Source organism: Aspergillus clavatus, genomic scaffold (genome assembly GCF_000002715.2).
Source record: "Aspergillus clavatus NRRL 1 1099423829805 genomic scaffold, whole genome shotgun sequence".
NCBI classification, from domain to species: Eukaryota; Fungi; Ascomycota; class Eurotiomycetes; order Eurotiales; family Aspergillaceae; genus Aspergillus; species Aspergillus clavatus.
Window position 1 is genome coordinate 3,662,390 of NW_001517094.1, and position 24,654 is coordinate 3,687,043.

General features: G+C 51.2%; 8 protein-coding genes across 8 annotated transcripts, besides 13 other annotated features; 5 read left to right on the top strand and 3 right to left on the bottom strand.

The window, feature by feature from the left end:
* Nucleotides 1-809: 809 nt before the first annotated feature.
* On the top strand, nt 810-2,310 carry ACLA_030240 (putative aspartate aminotransferase; the record flags this gene model as incomplete). Its single annotated transcript, XM_001269716.1, has 3 exons — nt 810-1,982; nt 2,072-2,177; nt 2,246-2,310. 3 exons carry the CDS (start codon nt 810-812, stop codon nt 2,308-2,310), a joined length of 1,344 nt encoding a protein of 447 aa, XP_001269717.1.
* A 516-nt stretch (nt 2,311-2,826) lies between these two features.
* Nucleotides 2,827-2,856: a microsatellite.
* A 168-nt stretch (nt 2,857-3,024) lies between these two features.
* On the bottom strand, nt 3,025-5,437 carry pab1 (polyadenylate-binding protein; the record flags this gene model as incomplete). Its single annotated transcript, XM_001269717.1, has 3 exons — nt 3,025-3,181; nt 3,248-3,864; nt 3,947-5,437. The coding sequence occupies 3 exons, from the start codon at nt 5,435-5,437 to the stop codon at nt 3,025-3,027; spliced, it is 2,265 nt and encodes a 754-aa protein (XP_001269718.1).
* A 124-nt stretch (nt 5,438-5,561) lies between these two features.
* Nucleotides 5,562-5,585: a microsatellite.
* Nucleotides 5,562-5,586: a microsatellite.
* A 597-nt stretch (nt 5,587-6,183) lies between these two features.
* Nucleotides 6,184-6,224: a microsatellite.
* Nucleotides 6,225-6,811: 587 nt separating this feature from the next.
* ACLA_030260 (HECT-type E3 ubiquitin-protein ligase) lies at nt 6,812-10,552 on the bottom strand (the record flags this gene model as incomplete). The annotated part of the gene is made up of 2 exons (XM_001269718.1): nt 6,812-7,483; nt 7,544-10,552. The coding sequence occupies 2 exons, from the start codon at nt 10,550-10,552 to the stop codon at nt 6,812-6,814; spliced, it is 3,681 nt and encodes a 1,226-aa protein (XP_001269719.1).
* An 841-nt stretch (nt 10,553-11,393) lies between these two features.
* Nucleotides 11,394-11,851, bottom strand: ACLA_030270 (mitochondrial 54S ribosomal protein mL41; the record flags this gene model as incomplete). Its single annotated transcript, XM_001269719.1, has 2 exons — nt 11,394-11,603; nt 11,669-11,851. The coding sequence occupies 2 exons, from the start codon at nt 11,849-11,851 to the stop codon at nt 11,394-11,396; spliced, it is 393 nt and encodes a 130-aa protein (XP_001269720.1).
* Nucleotides 11,852-12,163: 312 nt separating this feature from the next.
* ACLA_030280 (UTP14 family protein) lies at nt 12,164-15,120 on the top strand (the record flags this gene model as incomplete). Its single annotated transcript, XM_001269720.1, has 2 exons — nt 12,164-14,860; nt 14,938-15,120. 2 exons carry the CDS (start codon nt 12,164-12,166, stop codon nt 15,118-15,120), a joined length of 2,880 nt encoding a protein of 959 aa, XP_001269721.1.
* Nucleotides 15,121-16,756: 1,636 nt separating this feature from the next.
* Nucleotides 16,757-17,244, top strand: ACLA_030290 (uncharacterized protein; the record flags this gene model as incomplete). The annotated part of the gene is made up of 2 exons (XM_001269721.1): nt 16,757-16,915; nt 16,966-17,244. 2 exons carry the CDS (start codon nt 16,757-16,759, stop codon nt 17,242-17,244), a joined length of 438 nt encoding a protein of 145 aa, XP_001269722.1.
* An 8-nt stretch (nt 17,245-17,252) lies between these two features.
* On the top strand, nt 17,253-19,856 carry ACLA_030300 (glucan endo-1,3-beta-D-glucosidase; the record flags this gene model as incomplete). Its single annotated transcript, XM_001269722.1, has 6 exons — nt 17,253-17,367; nt 17,422-17,534; nt 17,589-19,316; nt 19,380-19,441; nt 19,507-19,766; nt 19,834-19,856. 6 exons carry the CDS (start codon nt 17,253-17,255, stop codon nt 19,854-19,856), a joined length of 2,301 nt encoding a protein of 766 aa, XP_001269723.1.
* Nucleotides 19,857-20,546: 690 nt separating this feature from the next.
* Nucleotides 20,547-20,578: a microsatellite.
* Nucleotides 20,547-20,579: a microsatellite.
* Nucleotides 20,580-20,839: 260 nt separating this feature from the next.
* Nucleotides 20,840-20,865: a microsatellite.
* Nucleotides 20,866-21,063: 198 nt separating this feature from the next.
* Nucleotides 21,064-21,083: a microsatellite.
* A 30-nt stretch (nt 21,084-21,113) lies between these two features.
* Nucleotides 21,114-21,133: a microsatellite.
* A 232-nt stretch (nt 21,134-21,365) lies between these two features.
* Nucleotides 21,366-21,397: a microsatellite.
* A 380-nt stretch (nt 21,398-21,777) lies between these two features.
* Nucleotides 21,778-21,828: a microsatellite.
* Nucleotides 21,782-21,827: a microsatellite.
* Nucleotides 21,829-22,351: 523 nt separating the features above from the next.
* Nucleotides 22,352-22,374: a microsatellite.
* A 238-nt stretch (nt 22,375-22,612) lies between these two features.
* Nucleotides 22,613-24,078, top strand: ACLA_030310 (putative calcium ion transporter Vcx1; the record flags this gene model as incomplete). The annotated part of the gene is made up of 3 exons (XM_001269723.1): nt 22,613-23,002; nt 23,089-23,945; nt 24,006-24,078. The coding sequence occupies 3 exons, from the start codon at nt 22,613-22,615 to the stop codon at nt 24,076-24,078; spliced, it is 1,320 nt and encodes a 439-aa protein (XP_001269724.1).
* Nucleotides 24,079-24,654: the final 576 nt, after the last annotated feature.

The following is a 24,654-nucleotide window of genomic DNA, read 5'->3' on the forward strand; positions in this document are numbered from 1 at the left end:
CTGCAACCCAATCGTTATTCCTTATACCAGGTTGGTTAACCATCTTGGGAGTAGCAGCACATGAACTCAGCCAGAGCGAATCTCGCTCTCTCTCTTTAAGGCCATATTGATGCGCCTTTGACATCATGGCTCGGAGACAACCAATCCAAATCCCCTGCACTGCTGCAGACAGCCGCTGGAGGGTTAACACCCAAGGTTGGAGGCATCTTTAAGTCTCCAATTGATGGAATATGCAGGAGGTTGTTTCGACGAGCGCTTGGCTCATGAGTTAGTTGCCATTAGGTGATCGCTGGGTCCATATAGATTGGCAGTCTCAGTTAATGATAATAATAATAGTCGAATATACAGCCTCATTCCCGACAATGGAGGGCTCTTCTTTATCAATTGGTCTCTTTTCTTCTTTCTCTTCGTGTGTTTCATCTGATATCTCCGTAGAAATTATTCCACGTTTGATCGCAACAACTGCCAGATACGCGGCTGACGGCGGTTGGAAGCGGCAATCTGCAGCTCCGACGATAAACGCGGATATTTCGCGTTTCTGGCCGCAATCGGATAGTTTGACTCCATCCAACACTGCATCACGGTTTTCTCTTCGGATTGGGTCTCGCTCTAGGGTCCACAGATTCAGAAGGAAAACCCCCGTTTCTCATGCGGAGTACGATATGCGGCGCACGCGGTTCGGCGATAGGCGAAAACCACCTTTCCCCCCCCCTTGGGATGGCCATAAATACCCGGGTTCATGCTGGGATGGGACTGGGGAGTAGCAGATTGCAATATCGCAGGACACAGACTCTCTCTAGACATTCACCATGGCTCCCTCCCAGATTGATGAGAGCATCCGGCAGACCGCGATTGTCGGTGACGCATCCACCGTCAAGTCCGTCGCCACAGGTACCCCGTCCCGGTTCTCGAATCTCCCCATCCCACCCATCGAGGAGCCGTTCAACCTCCAGGCCGAATACCTCAGCGATGCGCATCCCGACAGGGTCAATCTGGGTATCGGGGTGTATCGCACCGAGACAGGCGAGCCGTGGCCCCTGACCGTGGTCAAGGAAGCCGAGGCGCAGCTCTTTGCGGCAAAGAACGCTAACCGGCATGAGTATCTGCCCATCCAGGGCGATCTCGAGTTCCTAGCGCACGCGCGCGACCTCGTCTTCGGCTTCGGCAGCGCCTCCGAGCTGGAACGCCAGACCGCTGTCGCCGCCCAGGACCGCATCTCCTCCATCCAGACCATCTCCGGCACCGGCGCCAACCGCCTCGGCGCCGAGTTCCTGGCCCGCCATCTCAAGCCCGCAACCGTCTGGATCCCCGACCCAACCTGGGCCAATCACTTCACCATCTGGGAGCTCACCGGCGTCGCCGTCCGCACATACCCGTACTACGACCCGGACGGCAAGTGCTTCGACTACCCGCGCACCTCGCAGCTGCTCTCCGCCGAGGCGCAGCCCGGCGACGTCGTCCTCCTGCACGCCTGCGCGCACAACCCCACCGGCGCAGATCCAACAAAGGACCACTGGCGCAAGCTCGCCGTCCTCTGCCAGCAGCGCAGCCTCATCCCCTTCTTCGACCTCGCCTACCAGGGCTTCGCCTCCGGCAGCCTCGACGACGACGCCTGGCCCATCCGCCACTTCCTGGCCTGCCGCCCGGAACTGGAATTCTGCGTCGCCCAGTCCTTCTCCAAGAGCTTCGGCCTGTACGGCCAGCGCACCGGCGCTCTGCACGTCGTTACCCGCGCCCGCTCCCACGACCTCGCCCAGGTCATCCTCGCGAACCTGTGCCACCTGGTGCGCGGGGAGTACTCGGTTCCGCCGCGCGGCGGGTCCGAGGTCGTGCGGACGGTCCTCGGCTCCGAGAAGCTGCGGCAGCAGTGGTTCGATGATCTGCGGCTCATGAGCGGGCGCATCAAGGAAATGCGCCAGGCGTTGTATGATGAGTTGCTTCGTTTGGGGACGCCGGGGTCCTGGGATCATATCCTTTCTCAGGTACGTACCTGCCCCTCCCTTCCCTCTTCTCTAACCCTCGAGAGAGAAAAACCCCCTCACTAACAAGCTTCTTCCCGCTTCCTCCTCAGATTGGCATGTTCACATACACCGGCCTGACCAAGAACCAAGTCCTCGCTATCAGACAGCGACACCACGTCTATATGCTCAAATCGGGGCGTATCTCCATGCCAGGCCGTAAGTTCTCCTGCTCTGGCTTTTCTCTATGATACCACAGAGACTAAAAAATTGATTCCCTGAAATAGTAAATCCCGCGAACGTCAAGCATGTCGCGCAGGCTATCGATGATATTGTCCGGACGGTTTCTTGAGCATTTCAAACTGATAAATGAGTAGATGATGATGCGTTCATGTATATACGATACCATGCATGTATTACTTACGGTCTTGCAGTGTTAGAATGTGATGACCTTATAAATCTTTATACACCTACAGCCACACTCGGATCGTTTACCAAAGGATAAATCCCTGAGGAAGTCATAAGTCTATATTACACTCATACGAGAGTAGCTGTGTTAAGTGGGATAGGAAGAGAAGAGACGTCACAACTTCCTCCCCTCATAACATCAAATGAAAACCCATAATTTCTCAGCAAACTTTTTCTCCGACCCCAGCGTAATGCGGAAACTCAAGTTTTGTCTGGCCTCTCTTTCCGACATGTAAATCAACTCCTGCATGTTGCACAGAATAGTGGCCACAACGCACAGTAAGGGAGGTGCAACGACGATGGGGTCCGGGTAAAACAGCATGTCGCTTGCAAGACATAGGCACGTGACACCACTAGCAAAGAACTTTTGGAAACGGAGGGATATCAGGACCGGGAGGGGAAAAAATAAAAAAAAAAAAATAAAAAAAAAGTCGAAAGGGTAGGAAAAAGGAAAGGGATAAGGTGGAGGTAGGAAGGAGAAGAGAGGAAGATCGTTAATTCGGAAAAAAGAGAGAAAGGGAGGTCATCAAAAATAGACGTGAATCAAAAATCTTCCAGAGTTGGGACAGCCAGCTCAGCAGACACCGAGACACCTAATCTACGACTTGTTCTCCTCGGTAGCGGTCTCCTTGGCAGCCTCCTTGGGCTTGTCGGCATCTGCGGGGGCCTCGCCCTCGCCCTTGTTCTTCATGTACTCATCATAAACGCTCAGGGCCTCGTCAACCTTGGCGCGGAGGGCATCATCGTCCTCAAGACTGAAGGATGATCAACGTTAGCAGATATTCGAATCCAAGACACGAAGATGCAAGAGTAAAACTTACAGGCCAAGCAGTTCAGTGTTGTCCATCTCAAGCAGCATGCCAGTGATCTTGCCAGCCAGCTCGGGCTGCTGAGCCTGAATCTTAGGGTAAAGAGCCTCACCCAGCATCTGCTTCTGCTGGGGCGGGGCGGCGGCGTTGAGAGCCTGGGCAGTGAGGGCACCAGCGGGGGCTTCCTCACGACCGGCGGCGGGCTGAGCAGCGGCGTTCTGGCCACGACCACCCTGAGGACGAGGGCCACCCTGAGGACCGCCACGGCCCTGGTAGCCAGGACCACGCATACCCTGACCCATAGGCATACCGGGGACCTGACCGCGGCCACCACCGCGACCGAACTGCACCTGACCCATGGCCTGGGGGTAACCCATGCCGTTGGGGATGCCACCAGGACCCTGCATAGCACCCATGGGGATACCCTGGAAGTTAGGAGGCATCTGCTGGTTGGGACCCATGCCACGTCCACCCTGCTGACCGGGGAAGGGACCGGGGTACTGGCCAGGGCGTCCACCAGGGATACCCATCACCATACCGGGCTGAGGAGCGAAGGGCATGCCGCCACGCTGGCCGGCAGGAATGAAGCCCTGCTGGCCAGGACCATAGAAGACAGCGGGCTGCATGTACTGGAGCAAGAAAAAAAAAAAAGTTAGCAATCTTCAAACGACATAGTAATCAGATAAAAGGCGATGGACGAGAAGAACTTACTGGTTGGGGCATACCAGCGGCAGCAGCGGCCTGCTGCTGGCGGATGGTGTTGCGGGCCTGAATGCTGGCCTCAAGCTGGCTTCTGCGGACATCCTTGCGCTGGGCCAAGGCAACGTAAAGAGGCTTGCCGTTGACCATTCTCTGGTTCATCTCAGTGACGGCCTTGGAGGCTTCGTCAGGGCTGCTGAAGCAGACGAAACCGAAGCCCTTGCTCTTTCCGAGGAGCTTCTTGTCGGACTTCTTGGTCTCATCCTTCTTCTCCTCATCGGACTCCTTGGGCTTCTCCTCGGCGGCCTTCTCCTCGTCCTCCTTCTTCTCGTTCTCCTTGTTGACCTCCTTCTCCTTCTCGGAGTCGGGGGTCTCGGTACGCTCAGCGGGGGTGGAGTCACGCATGACCTTGGCGGAGGTGATGGTACCGTAGGGGCCGAAGAGCTCACGGAGCTTCTCGTCATCGACGTCATCGGTGAGGTTCTTCACGTAGAGGTTGACACCCTGGTACTTGGAGGCCTTTTCCAGACGAGCAGCCTCGTACTGCTTGCGCAGCTCCTCCTCACGCTCGTGCTTCTTCTGGGCACGGCCAACGTAGAGCTTCTGGGTCTTGACTTCCTTGTCGTGCATCTCGTCGACGGCGGCCTGCGCACTCTCGTGGGTGGAGTAGTTGACGAAACCGAAACCACGGCTCTTGCCCTCCGGGTCACGGCTCAGGGTGGCGGAGGTGATCTCACCGAACTGCTCGAAAATCTTGCGGAACTCCTCTTCGGTGACATCGGGATCGATGTTCTTGATGTAGATGTTGGTGAAGTTGGCCTTCATCTCGTCGAACTTGCTCTGGCGGTCCTTCTTGGAGATGTGGTGGCCAACGAAGACCTTCTTGTCGTTCAGCAGCATGCCGTTGACGTGCTTGATGGCGTTGTTAGCGGCCTCGGCGGTCTCGTAGTGGACGAAGCCGTATCCCTTGGAGTTGCCGAACTCATCCTGAGCAACCTTGCAGCTGAGAATGTTACCGAAGGCGGCAAAGGTATCGTGAAGAGCCTTGTTGTCAATCGCACTGTCCAGGTTCTTGATGAAGACATTGCCCTGGCCAGTCTTGCGCAGAGCGGGGTCACGCTGAGACCACATGATACGGCAGGGCTTGCCCTTGATCAGGGTGTAGTTCAGATCCTCGAGGGCGCGCTCGCCGTCGGCGGTGTTATTGTAGTTGACGTAGGCATATCCCAGAGAGCGTCTGGTAACGGCGTCACGGCAGACACGGATGGAAGCGACCTGGCCGATGGAAGAGAAGAGCTCGTAGAGCATAGCCTCAGTAACGGAGGGGTCAAGTTCACCGACATAGAGGGAAGCGGAGTGAGGCTGGTTGTTGTTGTTGGGAGAAGTAGGAGAAGAGCTCTCAACAGCCGTGACCTCAGGAGCGCTGGTGGCAGCGGCGTTGGTAGCCTCGGGGGTGCCGTTGACATTGTCAGCGGCGGGGGTGGTGGAAACCTCGGCAGACATTTTGAAGATTTTTCGTATTTTTTTTCTTTTACTGTTATGTGAGAGAATATGTGTTAGCAGGCAATCACAACACTTTTTGAGATGCAAGTGGGATGAAGTCGGAAGAACGAGCAAAGAAAAGGGTAAAAAAAAAAAAAAAAAAAAAAAAAGACGACGACTGAGTAAAAAAGTCAACGGAGGCCAAGCTCTAATCAACCCAGCCACACAATGACAATATTAACTTCTCAAAGGTTCACAGGAAGGGTAGAACAGGAAAGCTGAGGGTGATAAGAGGTTGTCATTAACCACCCGTGTGCGATTGCGTTGTGCTGCTGCTGCAGGAATATGCTTCAAGTGGTGTGTCCAAGAGCCACAGCCCACTGATCAAAAGCAGATCAAGCAAGATGACCAACACAGTCAGACGTACAGAGTATAACAAATCGCAAAGCGAGGTCGGTAACAGCAGGAAAGTGATGATAGAGATGGAGGCAATGCGAAGTAACGCGAACACGAGGGATGGGAAGAAAAAGGCGGCCGGGAAGAGGAAAATCTTCAACGCACACACACACACAACGTACAGTTTCGAGATGGACCAGACGGGAGAGAGGGGAAAAGAGTTCGACCGAAGAAGAGTCAGACACCTTTTTTTTTATGGGATTTTCCGGATTTTTTTGGAAGTTTTTTATATCACTCTTTCGATAAGACGATTCGAAAAAGAGAGAAAAGGAGGAAGAGAAGAAGCTGGGAAGAGAGAGAGAGAGAGTAAGGAAGAAAGAGAAGAAGAAGAGGAAGAAGTCAAAAAAAAGAAAGAATTATTATCGAATTTGCTGGTGACAGCAAAAATTGAGGTTTTGAGACCGAGAGGTGGAAAAAAAAAATTTTGAGAAGAAAAGTTTCGGAGGGAAATCCACTTTGGGAAAGCGCAAAAGAGATTTTCGCTCTGGTCGATCTTTTTCGCAAATAAGGGGATTGCAAATTTCTCTACAAACTTTTTTTTGTTCTGGAAAACTGAAAGACAGCATGCGCTAGTCCCAATATGGCAACTGTCTCTCTTGCCGCTCCCAGGAAACGACTCACCAGTTGGCTCCGTTGTTCCATACATTGTCCTACGGAAGATTGACAGGTAGGTACTGTAGTCTACTCTGAACCCAGGATCCACATCATTTGTAGAGAGATTTATCGACAAAGAAGGGGACACCCCTTCCCCCCAAGGCACTCAGAACCGGCTTACCGAAGCAAGACAAAGAAACCGACTACACAAGCAAAGAATAATGAGACCATTCATGACGCCCCAGCTATGCAACCCAGAAATAAAGGGATGTTCTATCATCGTGAAAGAGTAGAATAGTTGTGGGATCCTCGATGGATTTGTTGTTTGGCAGAAAGAAGCCTCCCTTAACTGAGATCAAAGCCCGCTCCCGAGTTGATCGCATAGAGCAGCTTCTCCCGGAGAACCTTGGCGCTGGAATATCGGGGCAGTTTGAGGAGGTTGACGCAGGTGCTCGTACTAGGTAGACGCTCTTGGTCTTCACTCGAGTCCCGGATGCTGAAACGCGGGTTCAGGTGGCTAAATCCCAGCAAGGGAGCCCGGGGGGTGGACGTCACAAAGCGCAGCACTTTCTGTCGCTCCTCGTTCGACATCTTCTCCATGACTTCCCAGAAGAGCTTGACTGTCGGATGCTCTTCTTTGTCGTCGCCGATGGTATAGACTCCTCCATACAGCGTGTTGCGTCTCAGGTCCGCTACGTCGATGTCGCCCGATTCCCCGCTGACCAATGTCTGCAATTCCGCCTGGTTGAACATCGATAACCATGAGGGCTGGATAATGTGGCCCAGGCCTTGGAGAAAAGCATGTGTCTGGAGTGCAGGTTGCACTTGCAGACGATATCGGGCAATGTAAGAGATGTACACAAGACGGTTCTGGTTCGTCACCGCGATGTCCGACCCATGGCTCTTCAGATCTCGCGTGACCGTGCGACTGCCTCCGTCCGGAAGAGGGATGGTATCGGAGACGGTGAAATTCAAGGCAAAGTCTTCGACATCGCCAGGGTAGTTCTTCAATTGCAACTGTAAGGAACTCATTAGCATGCCATCAAGTGCCTCTCATCGAATAACAGGCAACCCTACCAGTCCCTGATACAACCCCTGATCCAGATCCTTCAGGTCGTTCAGATTGGCGCGGTAGGCCGTTTCTCGCTGCGCCGATCCCACGCCCCCCGTCAGAGCCCATTTCAATAGGAAGAAGGGCGCAAAATTAACATCTACGAGTATCCCCTCGTATAGACATTTTCCGATGATCCGACCCAAGAATTCATACCGTCTCAGCAAGTCTCGAACGCGTTCATTCCACTCCGGGCTATTCTCCACAAAGCCGAGCTGCCGCAGGGCTTCTCGTCGCTGCTCAACCGCGGCAGGATTCGGGTAGAGCAAATGCTGGTCGTTCTCTTCAAACAACTTCGGCCCGCTTCCTGCCTTGAAAGCTTCGGTGGTGACACTGGTGAGAAACTCTTTAGTCACACCGCCCCCGTCAATTCCCGCTTCCACCGTGTCAAATTTGTCAATGAAGCTGATCTGGATTGGCTCCTTCAGACCTTCGCCTAGCTCGTAGAACTGTTCAAATGCATCCTCGAATACGCTCTCACGTCTGATGTTGGCGTGGTGGCGGCTCAGTATGTCTTGGGCTGCAGGTCGGCCATCGATCATGCGTCCCATGGAAGCCTGAGCGACTGACATCCGCCACGCATCCGGGTCAATAAATCCCTGTCTTCGGCGCATCTGGTCGCGGTATATGAATTCGCGGAAGATTTGAACTCGTGTGGCAAAGGGAATAAAGAACGGCATATTCCTCAGAATCTCTAGTCTTGGCGCCACGGCTTCAAGCTGCTTTCTGCGCGCGGCCTGTTGCTGGCGTCGCCTAAGAGCCTCGATACGACGCGCCTGTTGCACACGGCCAGTCCCAATGAGGCCCGAAGTAGGCTCATATTCGTCATCTCTCATCCAATCGGTTTGGTCTTCCTCCTCGTCCTCATCCTGCAGCTGATGCCGATTCTCTTCCTCCGCCACGACAGCAGGGATGAAGCCTTCCATATCGAAGCGATTGGTCATCAACCAATGCCCATCAGGAAGAAACTTGCGTCTTGAATCGCGCTCGTGGATCATTCTCAAAAGACCTGTCACGAGACCTTTGAAGTAGTCCAGTGGGATCCCGGTGACTCCGGGAAGGCCCTTCTCCTTGTTTCGCAATTCAAGATCCTTGACACTTGTGATGGGGTCGGAGGATGGGGCAACGGAAGTAAAGTAGCTTTGGATGCCCGCATTTTCCTGTGGTGCTTCCCGTTCATTCAAGTCGGCCGAATTCCAGTAGAGCGTGAATGCCAGATTCTTGAGAAACACTGTCATATCTTTGATGTCTTTCAACGGCAACGCACTCTCCTTGGTCCACGAGACCCGAGTGTTGGAGGAAGCAGTGAACGAAGACTGGCTGGAGAAGAACTCGTCATCATCCATCACTTTCAAAACGAAAGTATAGAGCTCAAGGAAAAGAAGAATAATGGTCCACTCCTCATCCCGCTCAACTTGGGACATTGATACTCCGGAGGCCGCTGCTTCTGCAGCTGGTTTCAGGAAAGGAAGCACCTTGGTAGAGTCCTGGCTAATTTTGCTGAAAATTCGGCTCGATCGCGACGCGTGCCAAAAGTATTTTATAGCGGGAATCCGCGGGCCTGGATGACCTGCTCCCTGGTCTCCAGAAGTAGCTGAGCCTAGATAAAGCCACATGCGAATATCATCTCCGCGACGAGGAAATACCCTCAAGAGGGTCAGCGCGTAAGTAGCAAGAATCTTGGCCTCTTTGGATGCGTCCGAGTCGGAATCTGCCAGCTCGCCTTGCGAAAGATGCGCCGACTGAAGTTGTGACAGAAGGCCTGTAATCCTGCCCTGGTTCACAAGGCTGGATATCTGTTCTTTGATAAAGGGGTGCAGCGGCGTCTCCTCTGGGCCGTCACCATCCACAGCATCATCCGCCTCTAGGCGCCGCGACAGATGCACGGCTGTAGAATTGAGGAGTTCAGAAACTATCTTCACGAACTCCGGCTCCGGTGCTTGGTGACCAGCCTGAGTCCCCAGGGCATATTGGTGGAAGTAAATGACATACGCCAGAAGCCAGAGACGTGCATCCATGTCCACAGCAGTGTGTGGTCGCTCTTGGAATTGAGAATGCAGAGGTCCCAGGGCAGATATCAACAGTTTGTAATTAATGTTATTCGCTAACAGATCAAGCGTTCCGAGATACGCTGAAAGGTTGGGAATGGTGAGATAGCTTCTGGCAAACCACTCGTAAGCGGTAAGGGTCTCCGAAGTGATAGGCTGCAGAGGAGCAAGGACGCTTTGGACTAGGGTATCCTGGGATAGATGACATCTTTGAGACAAAGATTCCATGTTTCTCGTGATGATTGCCATAACAGAATAGTAATCTTGAGCTATGCGAGCCATCTGCCTGGGGATCAGGTTTGTAAGAAAAACCAGCAACTGGACAAGATAGGCCACTGCAAAGTCGGGCACCACAGAAGATGTTGCTGAGCGTAGCACGCGCAGGGTTAACTTCGCAAGGCGCTTCAGCAGAGTCATCCACTCCCCCTCAGTTGCGATCGTGGGTACCTCCCGCAACGTCATTTGGAAGACATTTGAATAGTATACCAGGCGAATGATATCTTTGGAATTCCAGGGTTCCAAAAACTGGACCAGATGCCGCAACTGTGACAAGCATTCGGCCGCTGTTCCATACGGCATCGAAGCTTTGAAATTATCTTCACGATAACCAGCCTTGTCCTCAAATGGTAGGGAGGCCCCAGTTCTCTGTCGCTCAGCTGTATCCCACTCGGTCCGCCATGTGTTGTGGGTTATCTTTCTGCTTGAATAACCCCGCCATGTCCGTTGTATCTTCCGAGTCGCCCCCAACCGCTCCCTCTCCTGCTGTCTGAGAAGTCGTTCTTGTTGCGCGATTGCAAGAGTATTCTGTGGACCTGGAGCAGGTGCAGAGTGTCTACCGGGAGGGTAAGCAGCGAAGGGATTCGTATTGCGGCCCCCGAGATTGACCTGCCGTGGACGGCGAGAGTTCCCCGTGAATGATTGAAACATAGCTTCTGTTGTTCTCGCTTTGGGAAATGGCGAAAGAAGGTCGGGTTCATAGGTTAGAGGGGGCGCTGAAAACGATGAAGCAGGGCACAAGCGACCCCATGCCTTGGTTGCGGGACGATGGGATACTCCGAGATGATAGTTATGAGTTGATGAGATCGTTGGAGGCGATGACATAGAGCTAGACAGCGGTCGCTGTAAGAGTAGTGGAAACACGCACTCCGTGTCCATATACAGTGGGCATTATGTGACTGTCAGCATGTGAATAGTCTATTGCCACGCACGGAAGCAGGCTCGAGCACTCCACAATAGATTATTTGTTATCACCGGGCCGAGAGTGTTCTAGATATATCTCTGAGCACGAAGGTCGATCGCTCTACCTTTTGTTCACAAGTTCAACTGATACTGTTCTTCACCTCAAATGGTGTTCAGGTATTTTGATAGTATTCTAAATGGTATAACATGACAGGAAACCATAAACAAGCACATAGCCATGCAAAAACCCACGATGCGCCATTGAACAAAATAACCCTCAATAGACATGCTGGATCGCCCAGGTGGCTTCATCGGCTAACTGATAACCATGAAAATCCGTTTTACTTGTCGAAGCCCGTGTAGAGATCATCGCGATGCCGCGAGCCAAAGCTCGTACTGTACATATAATACACTCTTGACCCAGAGATTGTGGGGAGAAGGAGCCCGGTACGATTCCTGGGTGATCGAGGACACTGGAACCGAAGAAAGCCAGTCTCCAAGTCTGCCTTGCACTAACTGCCGATATCGCGCGAAGGATAGGACATATTCGTAATTTGTGATATGTCGTTGGAATCCGTGACCCAGGCATTTATTGACGAGGTGGCACCGCGCTTGAAGACGCTTCCTGTTCAAGACGCTCTTGCTCCAGCACTTCCTGGCCGTTATCCGATGCCCACATGTCGAGGTATTCCTTTCCACCAAACGCACGCTCAACAATAACCGTCTTGCCGTTCTTCTCGAGCTCGCGAATGTACTTGCCCTTTGTCGGGGCCATGCGTTTCGTTACGAACGGTGTGAGCTATTTGACAACTTAGCGCATCTACTTGACAAGCTACATCTTCAGATCGAATTCGCATAACATACCTTGAAGTCGGCAAGGTTCTCAGGAACAACATAAGTGCGGACTTTCTTCCAGTCAATCACATAGGAACCGTTCTTTGCGAAATAACCCATGGACCCAGTCCGGTTTCCCTTGTAGTAGCCTCCATTGACCTGCTTCGTGGTCAGGCGCAATCGCGCCATCATTGGTTGCGAAGGCTTGAACATTGCGATAGTATGACTGCGTCCTTGCAATGATGCTAACACAGTGCTGTCGTGGATCTGATCGTCGTCTCGTTGTCGGAGTAGAGAAAAGGTCGTGGAAGTCGGGCGGCGCTACTTAGCTCCGTCGCGCCGAGAACTTTTTTTCCGTTGCCCGCAAGTCTGCAAGCAAAAAAAAAAAATATTCTATAGAGTTGACAAGTGCAGCTCCCGCACCTTCTTCCTAAAACCGAGTAGTCACTTCTTGATGCTCTCGGTGAATTATACCAATTTGACTCCTCATTGTATTTAAGAATTTTTTGCGGTAAAAAAGAAAAAATGCCTCGCAAACAAACACAGTTGCGGGGTCCGAAGGACCAGTCCTTCAAGAAATCGGCGCCCAAGAAGAAATCTGGAAAGGCGCTCAATGCCCTCTCGATCGCAGAAAAGCAGTTCCCAGATAAGCTTGGTGTCAGGCGCAACCGATTAGGCAAGGAACTCGATTTCTCAAAGCGAAAGCGAAACACCGGCCGTGAGCTGGACGACTTAGACGGCCCAGATAACAAGCGCCGTCGAACCGGAGACGACTCGGATGACGATGACAGCAATGCTGGCAGCGACGGAGAAGGACGCAGGTGGAGGCTAGGTCAGGTCGACAGTGACGACGACAGCGAATTGGACAGTGATGAGGCAATGGGCTCTAGCGATGAAGAACGTTTCGAAGGCTTTACATTCCGCGGAAGCTCCAAGACCGATCCTAAGCCGAAGCCGAAAAAGACTACACGTCGTGAGCGCGAAATAAATTTGTCAGAGGATGTGGATCAGTCCGAGGAGGAAGATGAAGACCTAGACGACGAGGACGATCTCGGAGAGGATGCTATAGACCTTACTACCGCCTGGGACTTGAACACCGCCGAGGAAGAAAAGGCTGCAGCTGCATCAGCCAAACAGAAGAAGACAGAAGACGACGATTCCGACGAATACGATTCGGGTAGCGAGGATAGCGACGAATCTGACGAAGAGAGTGACCTGTCGCTGTCGGAAGATGAGGCTGACGAAACAGACGCGCATGGGCTCTCAAAATTGCAGAGCTTTGTCAATGCCATGGAAACCAAAACTTCCAAGAAGCCGACTAGGAAAACAGGTGGTGGACAAGAACACGCAAAGCCTACAGAATATGGATTGACATCATCGCGAAAGTTGACTATTGCCGACCTCCTGCCCTCAATCACGGATTCTCGCTTAAAGAGTTCTCTTAAGCACGTCGATGCCGCTCCCTCTCACAAGCAGGCATCTGGAATTCCTGGAAAACTGGATGCGCCTCTTGCGAAACGTCAGCAGGATCGGTTGGACCGAGTAGCGGCGTATGAGAAGAGCAAGGAGACTCTGAACCGCTGGCTTGAAACTGTCAAGGCCAATCGCCGAGCAGAGCACCTTACTTTCCCTCTCCCTGATCCCAACGCTCAACAATCGCACAAAATTGGTCCCGTCAAACCGCAGACAGATCTTGAAGCTACAATTCAAAATATTCTAGTGGAGAGTGGCTTGGCGGAAGCAAACGGAAAGTCAACTGAGGAACAGGTCCAAGAGTTTGAGGAGCTACAGGCACGGAAATTACCTATTGAGGAAATTCGAGCCCGTAGAGCCGAGTTGCGCAAGCGGCGAGATCTGCTTTTCCGAGAAGAGGTCCGGGCTAAGCGGATCAAGAAGATCAAGAGCAAGTCATATCGCCGTGTCCACCGCAAGGAGCGCGAACGTATGGAAGAGCAAGAGCGACAGGCGCTCCGTGAAGCCGGTGTCGACCTCGAGGAAGAAGAGCGGGAGATGAATGAGCGCCGCAGAGCTGAAGCCAGAATGGGCGCAAAACACAAAGACAGCAAATGGGCAAAGAGTCTCAAGCAGACCGGTCGGACGGCTTGGGACGAGGATGCTCGGCAGGGTGCTGCAGACCTGGCCTTGAAAGAAGAAGAGCTACGTAGACGAATTGAAGGGAAGAGTGTGTCTCGTGCGGACGATGACTATCTTGGCTCGTCGAGCTCAGAGTCGGAAGACGATGATCCATGGACGGAGGATGCTGGCTCTGATGCTGAAAAACGCAAGCTACGCCAGAAACTCGAGAGACTTGAGGGGGGTGAGGAGGATGATACGGAGCTTACTGGTCCCCATGCCAAATTACTTTCCATGAAGTTCATGCAAAACGCAGAAGCTTCCCGCAAGGCACAGAACGACGCTGAAATTCGAAGACTGGACCGAGAACTCCGCGGCGAGGAGGAGTCGCAGTCTGAAGCCGAATCTGAGGTTGGTCGTCGGAAATTCGGCAATACGCAAGGCGACAAGGCCGAGAAAGCCAAGAAGTCAAAGCCGATGCCCAAGAACGAGTTTGAGGAGGCGCTTGGCTCTGATGAAGAGGCTGAGGCTGCGGAGGCGGATCCTGAGGTTGACATCATTGTCAACCGCACTAATAAGCAGAAGGGTTCGAAAGCCACGGAACCTTCTGGCAAGAAAAATAACGTCCGGCCATCAAACACCACGGCCGAGCAGAAGGAGACTGCTGATGTGGAAGAGAACCCTTGGCTGGTGCAGACAAAGCGAAACAACCGTCGAACAACTGCAGACGACTCTCAGCAGACTATCGATGTCACTCTCGGTGCTGAGGCCGCGGACGGCCCTAAGAAACAGAAGGATCGACCTTCTGTTGCCTCCAAGAAGCAACAGCACGTGGAAGATGACAACGACAGTGATGAGGAAGATGTCCCTGTCCTTCTGAAGAACCATGACCTTGTGAAGAGAGCATTTGCTGGTGATGAGGTGGTGCAAGACTTTGATCAGGAGAAAATTGACACCATCGAAGAAGAAGGAGACAAAGTCATCGACGAGACACTCCCTGGCTGGGGCAGCTGGGCTGGAGACGGGGTTAGCAAAAGGGAGCTGAGGCGACAGAAGAAGGTCTTGACTAAAGTCGAGGGTGTCAAACCTGAGAACCGCAAAGATGCCAAACTTTCTCGCGTTATCATCAATGAAAAACGCATTAGAAAGGTGGGTGACCTCTCCGGGATACCTGTTTCCTATAAATCCAGTCGGATCTACAAGCTAACCCCCTTCCTCTTTTCTAGAACAACAAGTATCTGGCTACTCAGCTTCCTCATCCCTTCGAAACCAAGGCACAGTACGAGCGATCTCTGCGACTCCCCATCGGCCCTGAATGGTCTACCAAGGAGACGCTTCAAAACGCAACCAAGCCTCGTGTGATGATCAAACAGGGCATCATCAAGCCTATGGAAAAGCCCATGATCTAGGCATTGGCCCTCCAGCTCTTTCCATCCGAATAGTTCACAGTGGTTTTTATTATGGGGATCTGTCTTCTGATCACTGCTGCTGCGACAACAAAGCAGCAGAGTCATTGTTAATAAAAAAGGATATGGGCGGCGTTCTTGGAGCTTATTGGACTCGTAGATCATTTCCGAGTCATCTTTGCTTCGTCTTGTGGTACAAAGCATAGGAAAATTTCAACTACTTTCAACTCGATACTTCCTGTCCTTATCAGTGTCCGCATATAGCGTAGATGATCAGGTCGGGTGAGCGCATGATGGGTGTGACCGTAGTACAAGCAGATCAGCACCGGGAACATACTGCTTCGACAACCCCAATTGTACCCTATCTATCCATGTTAAGAACTTCAACTGACGCGGTCATGGAATGAGGGCAACCACATGGACATCCAAATAATCATTGATGACGTGACAGATTGACAGCTGAAGCAACCCAGCAACGATCTGCGCGGCCTGTTTGACTGGGTCGTCCAGGCGTCCAAGACAGATTCACATTGGAATGTTTGGTCAAGCTTGAATCCAAGTATGCATTCTGTGATCTGTATATCCCAGGTCGCTGACGATCATAAACAATCCGGGCCATCAGTAATGAGCTTCAAGATGAGATTATATTACTGTCAATCAAAACCGACTGTCTTGAATCGGTGCCGTTTCTTCTCACGTGTTCCTCTACTATTTAGTTGCCTGAGGTGCCTTTGCTCCACCTTCTAGAATGGACGCGACCTCAACAACCCACCATCTTCTCTCAATCCCAATTCTGTTGGTTCGGTTTTATCTTCACTTTCATCGGTCCATCAGTGGATTGTATCAGTTGCATCTTGTAAGTCATCCATGTTCATTCCACAGGGTGGCCTCTTCTCCAGCAGACGTCACTTAGGGTTGCTTGGGACGCTGGATCGCCATTATAGAAGCATTCCAGGTTCCCTCGCTCCCTACATTGTTTTGCCCTTTTGAGCCACTACTTGTCTCATGGATGATGGACCTCTCATTAACTGCCACAAGATAACTGACAATCTGCTTAGATCGGCACTCGCGTAGTCCCTATCTGTCTGTTCACTAGACAACATCTTGGGTCATCCAGTATCCCTTCCTAGCCAGACAGAAAATAACCTGCATGGGAGATTCTCGAAGGTTTTGGCTGGAATTTGACACTTCCACGGTGGTGAGCAATGTTTGCCTTTGTGTATTTGAGGCTTTGTCGCCTCCTCCTTCGTTTGTTTTTGTTTGCCATACACGATTGAAGTGGTCTGGCTTCTTCCTCCGTGAAATATACTGGGGTATCAGATCCCGTGTGCCGCATGGTTCGAGTTTGTATACACTCCTTCTGTATCTAGCCTTTTCTCTGTGTCTTCCTTTCGTTTATCAGGACTCTGCAACTGTCGTTCTTTTCCTCCTTCACCTCGATCCTTCAATGATCCTGCAGAAAAGCACTGCGTCCTTAGCGAAACCGGACAAAAACTTGCTATCCATGCACTCGAAACATTGGATTGTTGATTTACCTGTTTCTCTTTTTTGTTCTCTCTTTCTTTTGAAGTCTTGAGACGTTTGGATCATTATTATCTGTCCTCGCAGCCACGGCAGGAAGATGCTGGCAACAACGACTATGTGGCAGTACTCAGTCGTACTGACCTGGCTCCTGGCTGCAGAAAGTGTTCATTCTCTTCCTAAGTCGCTTGACGCAACTAGCTCTTCTTCGCTAAGAACGCAATACCCTCCTGCTCCCACCCCGGAGGCTAGATTGCTAGAGCCGGAGACACACGGCGTAAGTTGGTGATCATTCACATTAGGCTCTTGTCACTCACTATTGCATAGTTCTATCCAACGAGCTTGGAGCGCGAGGGTCGCCTGTCTGAGCAGCCCTTTCCCACAGGGTTCGGTTTGGAACACCTGCTAGATCCGTTGCTGCATCCTTTCGAGGATTCGGAGGACTCTGTTGATCTGCTAGATTGGGTATTATCAGGCCTACAACCGCAGGCTTCGGACATTGCTATTGAAGCCCCAGGTCCTTCGACCGCCAGTCCACCCTTGACTTCGCCAAACTCCCACGGCGCAAGCACTTCATCCGGCTCTTCAACAACTGGTGAGTCGTAATATACAAGATGCAAGAATTTCGGAACCCTGACCCGTCAGTAGTCATTCAAACTTCTCCAACTAGCGTGGCTAGTTCAAGCCATTTAGCGCAACAAAGCCAGTCGCCTAGTAAGACAGAATCAGGTCAGTTAACAATGCGCGCCCTTTCCATAAGCCCGAACTGACGGCAGTAATAAGCTACTCCTACACCAATGACGGAAGGTCAAGATGTTTTCGTGCCAGTATCGACCGGTTCGATACCTCAGTCGATTCCCTCTAGGAATGATCATCCAGTGCCCAGAATTGGAATTGTAGGTTTTGACTTCCTTGAAACAAGACTGCAGAAGCGTATCTAATTCTCGCAGGCCAATGCAACAAGCCCGGTTGAAACGAACAAGTTTTACAGCGGGTTATTTCTAGGCACACAAACCAACAACACTTTCACGCACCCTTACAGCCTTGCATGGGTGAGGGGCAATGCAAATCCGCGAAGCTTTGGCATGGCTGTCTCACATGTTGAGAGTGACGTGATGGCACAGGGCCCAGTCAATTCCGCGATTCCCGGTAGCCCAATATCTTACTATGTCAATCCGATTGGCATTCATTCCCTCATCTTATCAGCAACAGAACTGGGGGAGTCCACCGTACTCACCACGGAAAACCCGCTTCCATTCTCGGCAAACGCGGTCCTGCAACCTCAAGCTGGTTCATCTCAGAGAATCACCTTGCCTGTGGTACAAGGCATGGGATTTGTGACCGCCGTGTATACTAACCTCCAGCCTCGGATCCAGTCCGGTGTACTTTTCAGTAACGTGGTAGCTGCAGGATCTCCGCGACCTGGGATATTCAAGTACCGCGCCTCCCTCGAGAACGGAACATCCTGGCTCGTTTATGCGACTCCGGACAGTGGAAATGACCCTGACCTCCGTCTGATCTCCAACAACGAGATCCTGGGACCTTCTAGTTGGTCAGGCACAATTCAAGTAGCCAAGAACCCCGCAGGTACCTCAGGTGAAAAGTTTCATGACAATTCCTCCGGTGTTTTTGCCGTTGAGGGCGCCGTCATGGGCTCGGTGTCCGGTAAAACTGGAACATACAAGCTGCTGTGGGCCAAGGCAGGAAAGGATGTTGACAGCACTCCATTGCTCATGTATGCACTGCCGCATCATATCGAGTCGTTCGACAGCAGTACGAGGAGCCGGGCGACCAATCTCACACTCCGAACGACCACTAAAGGGCAGGCAACCGCAGTGGTTGGAGAATACTGGACTATGGTCGAAGGCGATCTTCCAACTGAGATGGATTTTGCGCCATGGTCTGTTTCGGCAGGCAGCGTCAAGAACATATCTCCAACTGCTAAGAACGTGATCCTGACTGTTGCACCGACGGAACTTCAACAGAACATGGACAACCAGACCAATCTCAACAGCATGTATTTCAGCGGAAAGGCTCTCAGCAAATTTGCTACCTTGATATATACAGTCGACAGGCTCGGTGGCGATAAGAATCTTGCAGCTGACGCACTACAGCGGCTGAAGAATTGTTTTGCCCGTTTCATCAACAATCAGCAGCAGTTCCCCTTGGTATATGACAATGTCTGGAAGGGCGTGGTGTCGTCTGCCAGCTACGCGTCCGGCGACGTGGGCGCTGACTTTGGAAATACTTTGTATAATGACCACCACTTCCACTATGGATATTTTATCCATGCCGCCGCCATTATAGGATCTCTGGACCCCCAGTGGCTTCAGACTAGCAAGGACTGGGTGAATATGCTTGTTCGGGACGCAGGAAACGCGGCTGGCAACGATCCCCTTTTTCCCTTCTCGCGTGGTTTCGACTGGTTCCACGGCCACTCGTGGGCCAAGGGCCTGTTCGAATCATTTGATGGCAAGGACGAGGAATCGACCTCAGAGGATGCCATGTTTGCATACGCACTCAAGATGTGGGGCAAAACCATTGGGGATGCTAGTATGGAGGCCAGAGGTAACTTGATGCTGGGCATCCTGCGCCGAAGCCTGCACAACTACTTCCTGATGGAAAGCAACAATAGGAACCACCCCGCAAACTTCATCGCAAACAAAGTCACAGGCATTGTAAGTGCAAGAAGCAACTGTACTATCTGTGGGGAGTATCCGGACTCATGATCTCTTTTCCAGCTGTTTGAGAACAAGGTCGACCATACCACTTATTTTGGCAACAACCTGGAGTACATCCAAGGGTTCGTACTCGAGATCATCCCCTTGATCCTCATTATATGTCGAGAGTAACTGACTGGGGCCACAGGATTCATATGCTACCGCTCCTTCCGTCTTCTGCATTCGTTCGCAGGGCGCAATTTGTGCAGGAAGAATGGGATGCGCTGTTTGCAAGCCATGGTCCCGCACCAGCCGAGAAGGTGGTGGGAGGTTGGAAGGGGGTGCTGTATGCCAATCTCGCCCTGATTGATCCGGCTGCTTCGTGGAACTTTTTCACGCAGCCCAATTTCGATTACGGCTGGATTGACGGAGGCGCCACCCGGACCTGGTATCTTGCCTACGCCGCAGGTAAGTTCCCACAAGACCAGCGGGCCAAGAGCATCCAGGACTTTTTACTGATTTTGACCCCTACCAGGACTCGGCGGTGCTCCATCATAAATGAGTCTTTGCTTTGGAGCGACTCCCATTATTCTTTTTTTTTTATTTTATTTTTATTTTTCGAACCCCCACATAGAGCATACCTATTCTGTACTGATGGGGGTACTCGCTTATGGGCGTCTTCGTTGTATCTTGTTGCTTGGTCGGGTGAACATTGTTCAACGCAATTGTATCTATTGATTATATATGCATAGGACATTTTCTATGCTCGCCGCTTCTGACCGAGATCCATGTCCGTGTCGGTAGGACAGAGTAGAGTAGAGAGTAACAAGAAAGAGTGGACATGAGAAGTCACTCAAGAGGGAATGGAATGGCTGGCTGAGCAAAGCCACGGGGTCAGTCTGACCGACTGATGGTGCCAGCAACACTGATGGCCAGATTGATCTGTGTGGCTTGGGGGAATCTCAAGCCGTCAATCCCATCTGGGGGTAATCCGAAGAGTTGATCAGTGACCATGGATGCATGTTGCATGCAAAGTGTCACTCTTGTGTCGCATGATAGGTATTTTTTTTTTTTTTGGGATTCAGTCCAGCAACCACCCAAGATGATACTGAGGACTGCCGGATCTGATAACCTCTCAACCCCCTCGAATCGGGCACGTGTTTATTATGGATGGCTTCATCTTCCATGCGTTGTAAACTGTAAGTTGGTAGCATCTGGTCTCCTCGTAAAGGTAGTTGTTCATTGTTACTTCTTCTTCTTCTTCTTCTTCTTCTTCTTCTTATTTGATGTGATCCACCAGACCAGGATTTAAGCGCCGAGTGGGCTGCTGTATCACTAACCTCCTACACAGTACTCCGTACTCCGTACTCCGTAGATACTAAGATAGTGACTAGACTAGTGACTAGTGAGATACTGGTGAATGTTGTTGCATTGTGGCAGTGCAAATTTGGCCAGTCAGTGATGAATGCGGATATGTCGGATGATTGCTCTGGCCTGGGATCATATCCTGCTACAGTATTATTAGCTGTTTACTGCGTGCTTTGTTATTACTATTATTATTATTATTTGATATCATCTCCTCCGTACCTACTACTGGAATAGATTTGACAGAGTCTGTCAATTGAAAGACTCTTGGAGACTTGGAGAACAGTGAACACACTGTCCATGTCGCTGTCTGTCGGTTTTTTCGTAATAATAGTTAAGCTAGTGGCTGGAGCTTCCTGCAGGCCCCACTCCTCTCTGATATTCTGTACTCCGTAGGCGATCTTCTTCTTCTTCTTCTTCATCATCATTATTGCATCGACTTGATATAACGACTGACTGACTGACTGACTATGCAGTTCCGTGCTGACCGCAATGTCTACGGTTTGTATATCTTCAGTTGAATATGATTCCATCCATATTATTGCATCTCCCGTCATCCACCGCAACCATATATTTCTCCCATTAACTAACTACCTGGACCATCTTTAAATCCCCAAGTCCAAGAGCCTTTTGCCGAGACTACTAATTTCCAAATAACTTCTCACCATCTGCATAAGCCCCGAGCTTTCCTTTGGACCCCTGGCCTACTAGCCTACTAGCCTACTAGCCTACTAGTACTACATACTAGCATCATCAAAAGAGGCTGTGCACATTCTCATCCTGGTCCCCCAAAGGACTTCCTTGACTTTCATAGTTCGCTCCTCGTCGTCATTCTGCTGCGAAACTTCCACTAAGGGAGACCACCAGAATGCTACAGTATCGAGGTCAGAAGCTCAAGTATGAAGTAGTATCTAACTAACCCGGACTTCGCTAGCTGGTGAATTCTCTCCATAGAGTTCCTACTTCCTAGTCATCCAAAACTTTGCCATCCTTGGGCATCCGCATCGCTCCGTGGACCCTTTGGGGAAACTAACTCTTGGGAAGAGCATCCAGACTCCAGAGACGTACGTGGCTGGGGCCCCGTTAATCCCTCCTTTTCGAGAAAAAGATTCGTTCTGTCTCTCTCGCTCTCTCTCTCTCTCTCTCTCTCTCTCTCTCTCTCTCTTAATTTTAATTTCACTTGGCATCATCGAGAGATTTCAACCCAGTTGACCTCACCTTCTTTAGCCGAAGAGTGATCTCCTCTTGTCTGGTGGACAATTAATTACGCATCACCTCGCCTCCCCTCCACCAGTTGCCAATCCTGCTAAGACGACTAAACGAACTTTCGCTCATTTCACCCTGGTTCCAGATTCAGATACCAAGGATCCTGACAGTGATTCCAAAGATCGTCCGACATTAACTACCGGATACATACCTGAGCGAATAATAGCGATCTGATCCCACCTTTTTCCCATTTCCTCCCTACGTAGCTGGTCGTGGGTTCCTTGGTCGTCTCCGCTCCTCCCAATGTGTGGTACGTGCCAAAGAGTTCCTGTTTCGCTTAGTATCATCATCACCATTGCTCCAACTCGGTCTTGATTACTTTCTTTCTTTGAAGTCTTCTTAGTCTCTCCTTGTTCTATCCGTTCCTTTGACTCTACCCTATCTCCTCCGAGGTGTCCTTCAGATCTCTTCTTACGGGATTAAGAGAGAGAGAGAGAGAGAGAGAAAACTCCCCCTTCTAGTCTTTCCTTTCTCTCGAAGTTGACCTCAGTCTCTTGATTTCATCATCACCTCTTCGTCCTTTTCTACCTATCCAGCTGGATTGCTTTGCTCTGGATTTTCATCGGCTGGAACATTGAAAATCCCCAAGACAAAAGCTAATTGGATCGATTGTGTCTGATACAGCGGCGAAGAATTTCCGTTCCATCTTTCGAAGGTACTCGTGGGGTCCAAGTCGAAGAACTATGACAGGCCTCTCTTCGCACAATGGCGCTGGCGAGCCCAGCGAGCGCGATGCCTTGATCAACGAAACGGTCCGCATCAACTCGGGTCTGCATCAGCATCTACGCAACAAGCGCGAACGGTCCTGGCTGAATGTTCCCGCCCAGATGGTGCATCTGACCTGGTCGACCCTCGTGCGCGACTATGTCAACTTGCTTCTTGTGTTCGTCCCCTTGGGCATCGTCTCCGGTGCCCTTCACTGGGACAGCACCGTTGTCTTCTCGCTGAACTTCATTGCGATCATCCCTTTGGCGTCTCTGCTGAGCTTTGCGACTGAGGAGCTGGCAGCCACCATGGGACAGGCGCTGGGTGGATTGATGAATGCGACATTCGGCAATGCCGTGGAATTGATTGTAGGTTGGAACTTTTTTTTTTTTTTTGGTCCCTCAATCGTACGTGTTTGCGCTTTGGATGGGACTAACAGAGCGATCCTGATTAGGTTAGCATTATTGCTCTCAAGGACAACCAGATTCGTGTCGTCCAGGCGAGTATGCTCGGCAGCATTCTGTCAAACATTCTGCTCGTGCTCGGCTGCTGTTTCTTCATCGGTGGTCTCCGGTACTCTGAGCAGACATTCAACACGACCGTCGCATCGACCATGTCCTCGCTGATGACCGTGGCCTCGGCTTCGTTGATCATTCCAGCCACTCTATACGCCTCTTTGGTCTCGTCTCGCTCGGAGAACACGGCCAAGGATATTGCAGACACACAAAAGAATATCTTGTTTGTATCGCATGGAACCGCCATCATCCTCCTCGTTCTGTACGTCATGTACCTCTACTTCCAGCTTCGTTCGCACGCAGAATTCTTCGAAGCTGCCCAGGAAGAACTCGGACCCGACTCGGAGAACCAGGCCGAACCGGAAGAGGAACATATTCTCAGCCCCTTGGCTGCCACTGTCGCACTGATTGTCGTCACCGTGCTGGTCGCCATCTGCGCCGACTACTTGGTTGGAAGCATCGACAACATTGTTGAGCAGACTGGTATGAGCCGCACCTTCATCGGTCTTATCTTGATTCCCATCGTCGGAAATGCTGCGGAACACGTGACGGCTGTGGTGGTCGCCTGGAAGGGCAAGATGGACCTGGCCATTGGCGTGGCCGTCGGCAGCAGCTTGCAGATCGCCTTGTTCGTTACGCCGTTCCTTGTTATCCTGGGCTGGATCATGAACGTGGAGATGACGCTCAACTTCCACATCTTCGAAACGGTCGCCTTCTTCATCTCTGGCCTCGTTGTCACATTCCTGATCCAAGACGGAAAGTCGAACTATCTCGAGGGTGGACTATGTCTGGGAATGTGAGTTATCCCATCCTTACTGGACCTTTTGAGTCGTGCTAACGTCTTTCTTCTCCAAAGGTATTTGATCCTAGCACTTGCATTCTACGTCTACCCAGACAATGCCCCTGGGGATCCTATCTTTGCAGCTTGAAAGCCATCTTCTTGATCAGTCCGAGCTCCTCTTTATCTTCTCCTCGTCCGCCCATTTATCGACATGGCAGGCGTTGCTTTAAATTCCTACACACATGTAGCGTCAATCTACCCTCACACCTTTCTTTGCTTTTGTTGTACCGTCATCACGCTGCTCCCGACTATCGCCTGCTGTTTTACTACACTCACCGAGGCCAACACTGCTGGTCAGTTTCTTGAATTCAACGGGCGTCAATCTTTGACTATACGTTCCACCACCCACTCTGCTACTATCATACGATTTCTTCTTTGTACATTGTTGCACAGACTATCTAGCTTCCGATACAGATTCTAGGTCTCACTACGGCCCATTCATCGGATATTTCTGAGTAACTCGGATACTGAGCCACTACAGACAAGTCCGGTACCAGACCCTTGACAATGAGTAAAATCCTTCAAAATCTTGTTATATAATGCTGTAGTGTGGAATAATCCTCGTGGTAAATCAGTCTAGACGACAACAGATGAACTTCATCTCTACAGTGAGTTGGGAACTTGGGATGTCTTGGCATGTATGACTAAGCGAGAGTGGAGAGGA